The sequence below is a fragment of the Amphichorda felina genome, assembly GCF_050947745.1.
Source record: "Amphichorda felina strain 45539 chromosome Unknown scaffold_7, whole genome shotgun sequence".
Classification (NCBI taxonomy): Eukaryota; Fungi; Ascomycota; class Sordariomycetes; order Hypocreales; family Bionectriaceae; genus Amphichorda; species Amphichorda felina.
The window spans coordinates 1,446,506-1,459,517 of NW_028145043.1; the positions used below are offsets into that span (position 1 = coordinate 1,446,506).

The 13,012-nt window shown below is 54.6% G+C and overlaps 4 protein-coding genes across 4 annotated transcripts; 1 reads left to right on the forward strand and 3 right to left on the reverse strand.

Annotated features, from left to right (window-relative positions):
- Positions 1-566: 566 nt before the first annotated feature.
- On the reverse strand, positions 567-1,088 carry ACO1O0_007255 (uncharacterized protein; the record flags this gene model as incomplete). Its single annotated transcript, XM_083196628.1, has 1 exon — positions 567-1,088. The coding sequence occupies one exon, from the start codon at positions 1,086-1,088 to the stop codon at positions 567-569; it is 522 nt and encodes a 173-aa protein (XP_083047836.1).
- Positions 1,089-1,642: 554 nt separating this feature from the next.
- Positions 1,643-4,733, reverse strand: SRO7 (lethal giant larvae like, C-terminal-domain-containing protein; the record flags this gene model as incomplete). Its single annotated transcript, XM_083196629.1, has 3 exons — positions 1,643-2,376; positions 2,433-4,540; positions 4,615-4,733. The coding sequence occupies 3 exons, from the start codon at positions 4,731-4,733 to the stop codon at positions 1,643-1,645; spliced, it is 2,961 nt and encodes a 986-aa protein (XP_083047837.1).
- A 271-nt stretch (positions 4,734-5,004) lies between these two features.
- Positions 5,005-6,544, reverse strand: GRC3 (polynucleotide 5'-hydroxyl-kinase; the record flags this gene model as incomplete). Its single annotated transcript, XM_083196630.1, has 2 exons — positions 5,005-6,456; positions 6,506-6,544. The coding sequence occupies 2 exons, from the start codon at positions 6,542-6,544 to the stop codon at positions 5,005-5,007; spliced, it is 1,491 nt and encodes a 496-aa protein (XP_083047838.1).
- A 1,361-nt stretch (positions 6,545-7,905) lies between these two features.
- ACO1O0_007258 (DNA-directed RNA polymerase I subunit RPA34.5-domain-containing protein) lies at positions 7,906-10,011 on the forward strand (the record flags this gene model as incomplete). The annotated part of the gene is made up of 2 exons (XM_083196631.1): positions 7,906-9,022; positions 9,074-10,011. The coding sequence occupies 2 exons, from the start codon at positions 7,906-7,908 to the stop codon at positions 10,009-10,011; spliced, it is 2,055 nt and encodes a 684-aa protein (XP_083047839.1).
- Between the last annotated feature and the right edge of the window lie 3,001 nt (positions 10,012-13,012).

The window sequence follows — 13,012 nt, forward strand, 5'->3', positions numbered from 1 at the left end:
TGTTTTGAATTATACTTGGTGTCAAAGGCCGGCACCTCGGCGCGGAATAGCGTATTAGGTTAATAAAAATGGCATGCCTTATTGCCGGCCAGCGCAGAGTTTGAACCCCGATGATGGCCAAAGGCACCCAAGATACAAAAAGACGGGATCCTTATAACTCCAATATATGACTTAACGACACTATGCATTGCCTGGTTCTAGCAGGGTTACAAGACATCACAAGACTGGCAGCGGTACTTCACAGTGCCTAGGCCAACCATTCCACAGATTCATACAGAATGCTCTGCCGTTCATGAAAGTAGGCTACGAAAAGACATCGAGTTATCCAACCCGAACAAGAACAAACTAAGGGGAAGATTCATGCATTTTCACCTGCTAATATTTGAGGATTGAATGTAAGGGTCAGTGAATGTATTGAGTTGGGCTAATGGAAATACTCCTTGTTTGACTTCATACGAATCGGAAACGAGTGTATAGACTACCAAGATCCGAAACGGGGAACTCCAAATATCGAAAACCAAAAGAACGCCGTGACTCCGCTAATCAAGTAATGGAAGGACCACTACTCATACTTCCTTGAAAACACCAGGCCCAGAAGAAGGTCCCTTGTTGCCGGCAGGCCCGTCAACAACCGCCATGGTAGAGTTCCGGCCACCCCTGGGCTTAATTATAGTCAACCGAGGGGTAACCATCCGCGCCACACGGGGCTCTAGGGCCCCAGAAACCGGCACCGACTGGGCATCGTGTAGGCTAACCCGTGAGCACGCCACGTCCTCTTCCTCCTCCTCGTCGCTGTCGTCGCCGTCGCCAATGGTAAAGACCTTGCCGAGCCGGGACTCGTACTCGGAGATCTGCGCCTCCAGGTCCCCAATGTGTCCGTCGCGCTCCTCAATGGTGCCCCTCAGGCGATAGGACAGCTGGGAGAGCATGGAGCTGTTGGCGAGGGTGGAGCGGAAGCGGTGGTAGGTGTACAGGAAGGCGCACAGGCTGACGAGGAGCATGCTGCCCGTCATGGCTACAGCGACTTGGTAGGCGGTGCAGCTGTGAGGGGTGTTGTCCCGGAAAGTGATGGGGCTAATGGGGGCCATGATGGCGGGCTGTGTTGTTGTTAGACTTTGGTGTGGATGAGTGGTTGTGTGATGTAAATGGGTTTGTGTGATAGTCTTCTAACAAAAGTAGTAAGGTTATTTATTGATGGTGTTTTTGGATGGATACAAGTCAGATATTGTCGAAGAAGATAGAGTGTTTTATAGATGAGTTGCCGGATGTGTTCACCATCATGAACATCCCCCAGGGTTGTTCGAAAAGCTGCCACCGAAGCCCAAAGAGGGCGAACAACACACGTTTCTTGTATGTTCTGTGATGGCATAAACATTTTCTAGTAGCAGAGGAGAAGTGACTGGTGGATGTTCTCATCAAACTCCGTTCCCCGTGAACAAAGGCTTTGTTTTGTTTGGCTTGCGATGTCGCAGCCAGCCAAAGCCCGAGCGTCGAGGGAACAACTACCACAATGCTCGCCAATATGTACCGTGTTCTTATATTGATCATTGTTCTCTCAGAACGATTTTTATGGTATCTTCCAAATAAGTCTTCGATGCCCCGTCAACGCCGGATCCCCGCGTGTCCCCATAATCATGGTACTTTAGAAGAACTTGCTCTTCAAACCGCCCATTACAATGTTCCTCTTTTGCCTCCCGATAAACTTATTCACGTCGTCCGCCCACCCCTGGCTTTGCTGCTGCAGCGTGTCCATGTTGTCGCCCATGATATTGAGCTTCTCTGTTCGCTCATTGAGCTGGCGCGTCAGGTAGTCTCCCCATCCCTCCTGGCTCGATGAGGACGGCCCTGCGCGATTTGCGCCGCCGCTTCTAGCAGCCTGCCTCTCTGCTGCTGCTGCATCCATCATCCGCTTGCTAGGAGGCCGATCAGGCCCACCCACGAGCAGGTCCAGGTCAAGCGGCGACACGTATTGAGTCCCGGAAATCCACTGGAGGTTGGAAATCGTAGGCCGCGGCGGGCACTCGATCTTGGGGTTGATGAGGGTATCAGGAGATTGCTGCAACCTCTGGCCAGCGCCCCAGACATGGAGTACGGCCAGCTCGCTGGGCCCGGTCCATGCAAAGACGTCACCTGTCTGCGTCACGGTCGTATTTGTGATCCGGCCAGAATCAATCATGGGGAGGTCGGCCTTGCCAATCTCCTTGAGCCCGGGGATAGAGAACGCGCGAGCAGTACGGTCTCCAAAGACGCCCACAACAGCAAACCCCTGCAGCTCTAGTTCTGCTACACTCGCAGCGTCGCAGAGTACGCCGTCAAATTCCTTCGATGCTCCCTTAGAGTTTGCGGGTCTGAATATTCTTATTTCCTTCTCCGTCACTGTTTCTGGTTAGCTTTCTGGACGATATGTTCCTGGAAGGAGATAAAACGCATACCAGCAACGACAACTCCATTCACGTGGCGACCTTCCCTCAATCCAGCGACAGTCTGGCCAGTGGCTGCAGCGGGCTTCCCAGTGTCGGCTTCGATTGGGTTCAGAGATATGATGGTGTCATCAAAGGCCACAACGCCCGCAAGCTTGGCCGAGTATGTTCCGTCATTGTTGGGCAGGATTTTAAAGGTAATAACCTTGCCAAGGTTCGTGCCCACGAAGCAGCATATGCTGGAGTACTTGTCTTCGTCCAGAGTCATGACGCCGAATTCGATGGTAACCGGCCACTCTTTGGATGGGGCAGTGGAGCTGGAGCGGTGGCTCTTGATAAATGATGTGCGCTTTTCCTGCTTGGCAAACTCGGTCATGGGTGCTTGGTAAATGATGGCCGGGCCGCGCAGATCGATCAGGGAGAGGAAGCCAAGCTCGGATCCCACCGCGACGAAGCCGACATTGGATATTTGCACAGCCGTAATGGGCCCTTGGACCATTTCATATAGTAGGTACGGCTGTAGACCCTCCTTGAGCCCGGGGTCCGCCCTGGAGCTAATATCCGTTAGGCCCTTGGGATTGGGGTCGAGTTGATGTCGCGAGTCCTTTCCGTAGAACCTGTTGCCACCCCATCGGAAGACAACAACCTCGCCAGTCCGAGTCCCGACAATGAACTCTCCAGTCCCGCTAGCCATGCGCATTGCCGTGACCTCGATATCTTCATATCGATCCAAGGCTCGAGCAAGGTCGACCTGAAGCTGTTGGCCGTTCTCAATTTCGTCTGCGTGACCAGAGTCCCATATCCTGATGGTACTATCAGCTTGAGCAGCCTGAATGATGGTCCTTTCCTCAAATCGTTTGCGTGGACGGACTGCTTCCGCGCCACCCTTCAGGATAGGTTCGCCCTGATCGCGTTTCTCCATCATGCACAGCCATCTAGGGCGTTCCACACTTGAGACGTTGACCCGAGTGACGAATGGTTGCACGAAGAAGGTTGAAGGGTGCAGTTGGTTCGCAGGGCTGATAGGGTAGCCGGAAGGAAAACTCATGGTGATGAGTTCTCCGGATGAGAGAAGTGAGATGATGGCGATGGGATCCTGGGCCCCACCGAAATGAGGAGAGTCGCGAGGAATCAGGAGAAAATCGACTGACTGCGCTCCCATAGGAAGAGGCAGCTCGTTTTGACGTTTCCCCCGGAAGTATTCTGCTAGAACATGCCACGTAGCTGTAGCGTAGATCGGTGTCACCCCAAAGTCGATGAAGGTCATGCTCTTTGGGGATGTGTCCACAGGCTGTCCACCCGCGACCAACAGCCCCGAGTCATCGCAATTATCTTTGCAGCACCATGCCAGCTTTGTGTATGGCTCGCAGTGCGCTACATCTCGATGGCCAGCATTAGGTTGGTCAACCTTCATCTGGGTCAAGGTCCGGGCCAGAACCACCTTTTCCTCCCTAGGATCCCAGAACACAAGGCTACCATCATCGTGGGCAGTAACAACAAATGTCCCCGACGGATGCCAGAGCGCGTGTGTCAGCCGAGGGTGTCGCAGTTTTTCCATACCAACCCCATTCCCGCCGGGTGCGCCAGGCGGAACTTGATATTGGAGAAAATTAACAGCTTTGTTCTGCTTGAAGGAGTAGACGACAGCACCGTGCGAATATCCAATTAGCAGCTTTCCAATGTCACGAGGATGCAGTGACATGGTGACGAGGCTGACGGCACGGACATTGGGCTCTTTCTCGGACCAAAAGTTTGGCAGCCGGAAGTTTCGGGACAGGCTAAGTCTGTCGAGGTCGTAGGCTAGTATATCTCCGTTTACCATGCCGAGAAATGCCCAGTCGAGCATAGGATCTGTTACCATAGACACGACATGACCAGCAACCACCTGGGAGCCGATGCGACCGCCCGTGTCGAGGTCCCAGACCGCGAGCTCGTTCCGGGAGTCGATGGTGACGAGGCGGTTGGTGCTGAACTGGACATGCTGGAACGACGTCGGCCGAGGCGGTTCAAGGACCTTCTGCACGCGCCGTTGTCCAAAAACGTAGGCCTTACCAGCCCCGAACTTGGTCTCACTGGTCCCTATCGCCAGAAGTGACTGCACAGGGTCGTAGGCGAAGCAGCTTGATGCGCAGCACCCGTGTCAGTTTGGGGACTACTAGCTTGATCATGGACGCGTAACCATGAGCCAACGCACCTGATCTGAGAATTGATGCCATAGCGCGCCTGGTCGTCGGGCGTGAACAGCTCTGGCCGGATGCTGGCAGACAGGTCATGCTGGATGCCTGTCTGCTTCCCTCGAAGAAAGGTCGACATGGCGGCGGCGATGGGTGACAAGAGGCTCCTCTCAAAGTCTCAGTCATGAAAGGTTAAAGGGTGGATAGAGGGGCATCACCGGCAGCGGGGAGATTGTCTCGGCAGCAACGTCATGCACCGTGTGCCAAGAATGCCTCTGGACAGCGCGCACTGTACACGAGTGTGAGTAGCGAGCAAGGTACGGTTGATGAACAAAGAACCAGAATAGAAGACTGAAAATAATTCCCATGTATGATGTATTTTCTCTCAGAGTCAAGAGATTGTGTATGGGCTATCCGTCACCAGCATTGCGCCCCAGATCTCTCCGCACTCTCCACACCTTGGAACCCACAGGTCGTTTCTCGTGCCCCTTTAGTATCTCGACCCAAGGCACTGTCGCCATATCGCTCGCCTCACCCACGTTCTCTGGCTCCATGTCAGAATCATCCTCGCTTGTGTCCTGCTGTTCCACTTCCAGCGTTCTGGCCCCGACATCTTCATCGCCAGAGCGGTGGTACAGGTCCTCGGTGTACGCCCAGTTAGGGGTGTCGAATTTTCCGTGGACGAGAACAATCTGCCTTCCAAGCTTCCGAATGTCTTGCACTTTCTGGGACGGGATGGGCGTGATTAGCTGGAATGACTGTTTGGCCACATCAATCCCGCGTACGAAAACTAGGCCAATCGTTTGGGAATATCGGGGGTCAAGTGTAGAATCGTCAAGATTCTGGATGAGTGGGATCCCCTCTGGTGTCCTAGAAACTCGCGGTGTCGTTGATCCAGGCTGGAGAAGCCCCCGATATGCCTTGGGATCTTCAATTTCCACGGCAGCTAGCACAGTGCCGTTGATGGTATCCGCTAGAAGTTCTGGCGGCGACTGATAGTCGTATGAAAGAACCCCTGCGATCCCGCTGTACGGTCCCGTATACTTCACCCGCCAGGGTATAACGGTGGTTAAGGGGGACGGGTTCCACCTCTGCCCTCTTTGTTCTTTGACCTGGAATTCATCCACCGCCTTAGAATGGAAATAAGACATGGTCTGCATGGCTCTCAGGTGAGCGCCAGTCCGGGCTGTAAATTCCGCCGTCTGCGAGGGCAAAGTGCTGAAGACATGTTTAGTTGCCGCTTGTAATACGTCAACCGTTTCCCCAGGGCCCTCCTCAGACATGTAGACTACCTCATTCGGTGAGGTATGGCTGATGATATTATCCAGTAACTCCAATCCGGTCCCCAAGATCCAACCAGGAGTGTTAACAACCAAAGGTAGGTGGCCAAGAGCTTTTTTATACTCTCTGTGGAGGTCAGTGACACATTCTCTATAGCAGTCTGGATCCGAAGCAGGGGTGACAGAAGCTAAAGAGTGGCACCGTAGTACACGGAAGGACGAGCTCCCAAAGCTGGCGCGCGTAAAGGGGGGGCTCAAGTTGGGCCGAGTGACGTGTACAAGTGATAGTGTTCCTGGGAGAGCGTACTCTGGTTGGCCAGGGTCCAGGTCCAGTACCGCAACGCCCTGGGGCTCCTGGGCAGTTGTTGATCCAGGGACTTTGAGACGTCTCGTGACAAGGCGATTCGTCAGGATCTTGGCAAAGGTCGACTTTCCTGCCGACTTTGGCCCACACACGAGGGTGGTAAAACTCTCACCGTTCGCCCCGATCCCCAGCAAGGATGATAACTTCTTGTTCCATTCCGGGGGCGATGCCAGATCTTGAATGAGACACTTCTTTGGTGCGTCATCTGATGAACATAGCTAGGCATTGATTAGTTCAGTGTTCCGTTGCGACATCAAATTTACTCACAATCTGAAACGTCGGGTTTGGACCGCTCAAATTCGCCATAGGGTCCGCGGGTTCGTTCCACATCCTTCTAAACAAAGGGGTCAAGCGCCCCAGCTGACGCAGCGCATGAGCATCAGGGTCAGCGTGCAACTCCAACCTCGTGTGCTCTCGGGTCCTCAGGACTGGAATCGCATGACAGTGTGGTGCATGAACCCAATGCGTGTCACCGTCCGGTCTGAGGGTAGCACCAGCCACGGTCATTTCTCCCTCGAGTATTTTGACGCCAAAACTTCCGAGAACTAGGAACCGCTTCTGGGGTCAGAATTCTATCTTTTCTCGGGGATAGTCGACCTACCTCGCTCTCAGCTAGACGAAGCTCAGTGACTCCATCAGACCGAGTACGGGAGTTCCGTTTTGTTGGGCGGAACGACGAGAACTGTACCGTCTGAGAAATTCCAATGGCTGTTGAGGACTCAAAAGCCGATCCATCGCTGGCCAAAACTGTCAGCACCGTATGCGTCGGGGCTTGAACAATGATACGCACCTCTTCTGCTCTCCACCCCTCTTAAAGGTAGACGAGCGCGGGGTTCTTGCCGAACCCGGATGACCCTTTGCAATATTAGGGGTAGATAGTGATGGAGAGTCACCTTGCCGGCTGAGGCCCTGGAGAACGCTGAAGGCGTTTGAACTACCTATCGTCGGTTTTGGCTCAGGGGTTGAAGGTGCGCTGTTGGAGGAACCGGCCTCGGCTGATCCCCCTAGACGCCGTCTCGCTGAGATGGCGCTGATGGCACTCACAGCCGCTGCAATGGCGGGATCCATTAGCCTTGCTCATTGAATGTCCTCATCGGTAATGTCGTCTCCCGTTCAAACGTAACTTACATTGAGGTACATCTTGGGGTTCGACCTTCCGCCTCTTGTTAGAGGACATTGTGAATATTTTGAGCAGAGGCTTCAGATTCCTCTGTCATTTAGAACGATGGCTAACAGGAACCCATTCCGGGGCAATGCCGTGAGGAACTAGCTGACCGCTGTCCGATCATGGCATAGCCAAAGCCCCAACCATGTGGTGTTGATGAAGAGTGGTCCCATCTTATCGATAAGCCCAAGCTCCCAGGCCAAAGGGAAATTTTTAAAATCTTGCGACCAGACGCGTTGGGCAAGGGCGGCCCGTGCACAGGGACCATCTATAGTGAAGTGACGATTTTCTGAGCGCGTCTTCAGTGGCCTCTGCTGCAGCAGTGCCTGCGTTATGCCCCACGTTCTTTTTCCCTGCAACCAGCTCGAGGCCAAAATTTCACCTCCAACTCCGGTCTCGAAGGCTTCCATCTTCCACAAACTCCATCCTCGCGAGCTTGCGTGCTCCTCCTCCCTTCACCCTGCCACCTTTACAACGCGAAAGCCCTCACACATCCGCCGCAATGGCGCCCCGCGATCAGTATAAGGTGCATTCGCTCAAGGCGCACCTTGCCAACGCGAAAAACGGCGCCAAAGCCGACACCACCCGCCCCAGCCAGCGCCCGGCCGTCAAGAAGGAAGCCGGTAGCAGCTTGAACAATCTCTTCCCCAACGACGACGATGATGAAGAGGAAGAGAGTGGAAGCGACAGCAGTGACGATGAAGGTGGCTCCCAGTTTCTGCGTAAGCTAGGTGCCCCCAAGGCAAACGGCACCTCGGCCTCCAAGCGACGGAACAAGGACGATGAGATCGCCGATAGCGACGTCGAGCGTCAACTGTCCTCGAGCAAGAAGCCGTCTGTCAAGGGCGCTGCGCCTGCCAAACAACAAAAGCAGGAGTCCTCGAGTGACTCTAGCAGCGATTCTAGCTCCGACTCAGAGGCTGAGCCCAAGGTAAAAGCCAACGGCAAAGCCGCCCCCAAGGCCGACTCTAGCGACTCGAGCACCTCGAGCAGCGGCGATTCGAGCAGCGATGACTCCAGCAGTGATGGCGAAAGCGAAAGTGAGGACGAAGGTGCCAGTGCGGAGAAGGCGACCAAGGTGGTTGCTAAACCAAAGGGTGCCAACGGCGCATCTACCACCACCAGCACGTCGAGTAGCTCGGACGAGGAGAGTGAGAGTGAAGATGAAGATGAGAAACAGGCCCAGCCATCCAAGAAGGGTCAGATTTCCTCGGATGAATCGTCGGAGTCGGAGTCGGAGGAAGACGAGGACCAGGATATGGCCGACGAATCCATGCACATTTCGGACCGTGAGGGCGGCAGGCAGCTCGCTGTGCCTAAATTCATTGCCCCCGATTTCACGCTTCGCAAGGGCGAGGAAGGGCTCCATGGAAAGGACGTTGCTCAGATCTGCAACCAAGCGAACATGGAAGGAAAACAGCTCTGGTACTTCACGGTCCCTGCGAACGTGCCGGTCTCGGTCGTGCAGAACTTGGAGATCCCTATGGACCAGGCTCAACGTGGCGACTCTATTTTCTCACACAACGGAGAGTCCTATGGCCTCTCGTTTGACAACATCACTCCGAAGAGCACCATTCAGATTCTCATTCCTTCCTCTGATAGCCCCCAGTACCAATCATGTAAGTTTTTGCAGGCTATGAATGTGTGGCCGCTTTGCTAACTGGCCGCAGCCACTCGCCAGCTTGACCAGGTTATGCAGATCAAGCGTATCACCCAAGTTGGTACCTTGGCAGACTCGTCTCATGCCCCAGCTCCTCAGCCGCCTGCTCGACCCCAGCCCGAGGGACTAAGACCCCGCTTCAAGCCCATCGGAGTATACGATCCTGCGATCAGTGTCCCTACCAGCGCCGTCGCTGGCGCGGAGGATACCGAAATGACCGAGGCTCCTACTTTGGCCACGCCAAAGGAATCGGCCAAGAAAGACAAGAAGAAGGCAGAGGGAAAGGCTGAGAAGGAGAAGAAAACCAAGAAGGCCAAGAAGACCTCAGGCGAGGCCTCTGAGCCTACTATCGCTGAGCCGTCACAGTCAGACCGGAAGAGGAAACATACCGCTTCCGAGGACGACGCCGCTGCTGCTGCCGAGCAGCTGCTGAAGGAAAGCCAGTCGGCTGGTAAGACGTCAAAGAAGCAAAAGACGGGCCGCAAGGGCAGCCCCGACTTGGGGTCCGAGCCGTCTTCGACCAGCCGGAAAGAAACTCCCATCCTACCTCCAATGGTTCCTGCGCTCTCTCAATCGCTCGCCAGCACGGCCTCAATCCCGGCCACTGCCTCGACTCCAGTTGCAAAGAAGACCAAGGCGGCCAGAAAGAGCAAGAAAGATGTCTCAACCCCTGCGCCAGCCTCGAGTATGGAGACTCACCCGCCCAGCACCGCCACTAAGCCTACACCGGTGCCACTGCCCAGCTTCCCCGGCTCGTCTCAGCTGAGGGACTCGCCTGCTGCTTCTTCGCCCCAGATTGCCTCCACTCCCGTGCCAACCAAGGAGAAGTCAAAGAAGGGGAAGTCCGCCAAGGGCAAGGACAAGCAGCAGACGCCGACACCGTCGAATGGAATGCCCAAGAAGGTAACGCCGGTCCCTTTGCCCAATGTCACCGCAGGCTCGGGTTAGAACCCTAGGCCCTCTGCGAACCATTGGCGACGGCTGAAGGCGTCTTTCCGACCACTCGGTTCTTAGACGGTTACTTGCATCAACGCTCCCTGTCGCGTTTGCACGCCCCCTACGACTTTCTGCTTTGGACGCGCAAGCACTGTGGTCCTTTTTTTTGCGGCCATGTCTTGCCGTTTAGTAGAACATAATCATTTAAGGGGGACCGACTACCATTTTATCGACCCGGTCACACTCTAGTTTACACTCAGGATTTTCATTTGCTCCTTGGAGAAGAGCCCAAGAGACTTGATGACTCTCCATTTCATTCGGATAGGCGTTGGGGCCGGAAGGGTTACTGCTTTCATCTTGTTATTGCTGCATGTTTGCTTTGTACTTGACATAATAGTACGTACATAAGCCGTACTATTATGCGTTAGTAGATGGGTAGGGGGAGGCGTGCAAGGTTGAAAGCACCGCCGCGCAGAGAGGAAGACTGCCTTTAGGGTTGGCTTCGGGGGGAGGAAGGCGATCGATCCCTATACGAATGGGACCTTAAGACAGTTGCGATATTAGTTTATCGACATAATCAACACATGCTGATGATCCCTTGGGATCCAAGTTCTAAGTCCACATGCGACAAATTGAGCTAGATGTCCCCAGAAGAATGTCTAATAATAATATGATCTTCTAGCCAGCGAACGGCCCCAGCCATTCTCCAGAAGGCAAGTGATGACCGTTTAGAGTACGTAGAAATGTTGATCGCCATCCTTCGTGCTTCATAGCCACGAATATGCCAATCAATAGCAATTTGGCCTGGTTTACCGAATCCTTGCTGCGCTACGCCTCTCAACCACTTGGACTGAGCCACGCCTTACGTACTTCGTAGGTTGGGGTGTTTTTGTCGCTTTCAGGTCTCACGTCAGAGATCACAAATGACGTTCATTACAATATTACTTGGGGGAACTAGTACTATTACTACTACACTGTTTGCCAGGGCCGTACGAATAGGCCAATTGCACTCGGGGCTAAGCAATCAGGGCCTTGATACTACCCGGGAGAGTCACCCGATTATGGCGTCGCATGAATTCCTGGTGAATTAAGGCACTCACCACGCGGTGGTTTCGTGGCTTCGCCCCGGGGTCTCAGAGGCGACAAATCGGCAATGGGCAGGGAGCGTCCCGACGCGAGATCCGTGCTGCGCTGATGCCGGTAAAGGCGCTGTTAATCGTACAGTAGCGGGCTGCGGGCTGCGGACTCGGGGTCAGGACAATACCATGCCACTTGAGTTTCTGTCCAGGAGTGAGAGTCTGTGCCGCTCGGGGTTAAATGGGCTAAATTAAGACGTCGCAGGCATTAAAACTGCTTGTCGCTGCTAAAAATTGACGATGTCGGAAATTGTGGCTTCCCGAAGCCACGGCTGCCCCGGAAATTAACAGGAGGGATCCCCGCAGGAGCTGGCCCCGGGGTCCAGGCTGCGACTCCTGTGATGCCTAATATGATACCTGTGATACCAGGCGTTGCCCGCAACAAGTTGCAAGACAGACACCTGGAGTAATAATGAGGCCATGGGGACTGCAGATACTGCTGCGAGTACGTAGTATCAGCCAACTGTGCCAAGGCCCAAGACATCGTGGCTGAATCGCGGATGCGGGACTCGAGCCGTTGTTGGGGTCGGGGCGGAATCGGTGATCAGACAGTGACCAGTGCAAACTGCGAACAGGACGGGATGCAGAGGCGGTTCATGGATGATGCCCCGGGCCGCCAGCACATCGCTCCTCACGCGGCTATAACAGCACCACTATAGTAGCGATACTCGTACATGGGACGTTAACAACTGACAACGTGCATGAGATCTGCTATGTCGTTGCGTGCACGCAGCCTGCTGCAGCTGAGAAACTCACCGCAAGACTCCAGCACACCGGCATTTGCATTTGCAGATGTCTGCAAATGTCTGCTGATGGTGATGAGCGCTGGTGAGAAAAATGCCAAGAAAAGGTGCCGTGTCATTTAATTAATCTCGCCGCCCTTGACAAACCCAGGAATGCGACCGCCATGATAGGCCTAGGAATAGTAATACCTGATGGCGCTGAGTTATCGATTCTCCTGCTCGTAGTACGTATTACTACGTCGTACTAGCACATCCTACGGATATAGTACGAGTATTAGGAGAGGCATTTGCTAAAGTCACGCGTCGCGCGACCGGGCCCGATTATGGCCGAGGCCGAAGGGACAAGATGGGCTTTTCTTGCGCTAAAGAAAAAAATCGATGCCGCCGTGGGGAGACCAAGCCCGGGTCCAGCCCGTGATCCACAAGGATCGGTGACCGGTCCACCAACGACTTCCGAGAGACCGAAGTACATGAAAGGGCGGGTGTCAGGCCATGTGAGAATGCGACAATTGCGAGAGTGTCTGAGCCCTGACAAGACTACCACTACTAGCAGAGGCGGGCAATCTACAAGGACTAACTGGTAGGCGATGGTTGCTCAACCACTTGGATGCGAGTCATGGCATTCCTCAGGACCCAGAGCCTCGGTGCAGCCTCGCACTTGACGGGAATGCGATTGTTGCGAAATACGCGAAGCTCGGTGGTGGCCATGGGGCCTTGGTCCCGAGAACCCTCGACTAACCCCCGGAGACGCGTTGCACGCGGTGCGGACTCTACGGCGACGATGGATTGTCCAGCGGCCAGTTACGTTAGATGGCGCCGAGCCACTTGTGGCACGGACAAGGACCCCTGCGCGCCCAGACTTCACTGCTCCAGAGAGCGTCAGAGTAGTGGTCGCGTGCTGCACAATCCGAGTCACACTCGCACTCACAGTTGGAGGCTGCGGAGGTATCACGGCGTCGACGGGTGAGGGCCTGAGACAATGTATTCGTTGTAATGCTCGTACGAGCCTGTAAGCGCATGCCGTGGGGCTGCTCGGGTTGGTGAGACGAGCGCCAGCGTAATTGGAAGGGGTCAACGCAAGAGAACGCGAAAGCGAGGCTGAAATCGCCAACGAGGCATCATAGTGCGAGCTCG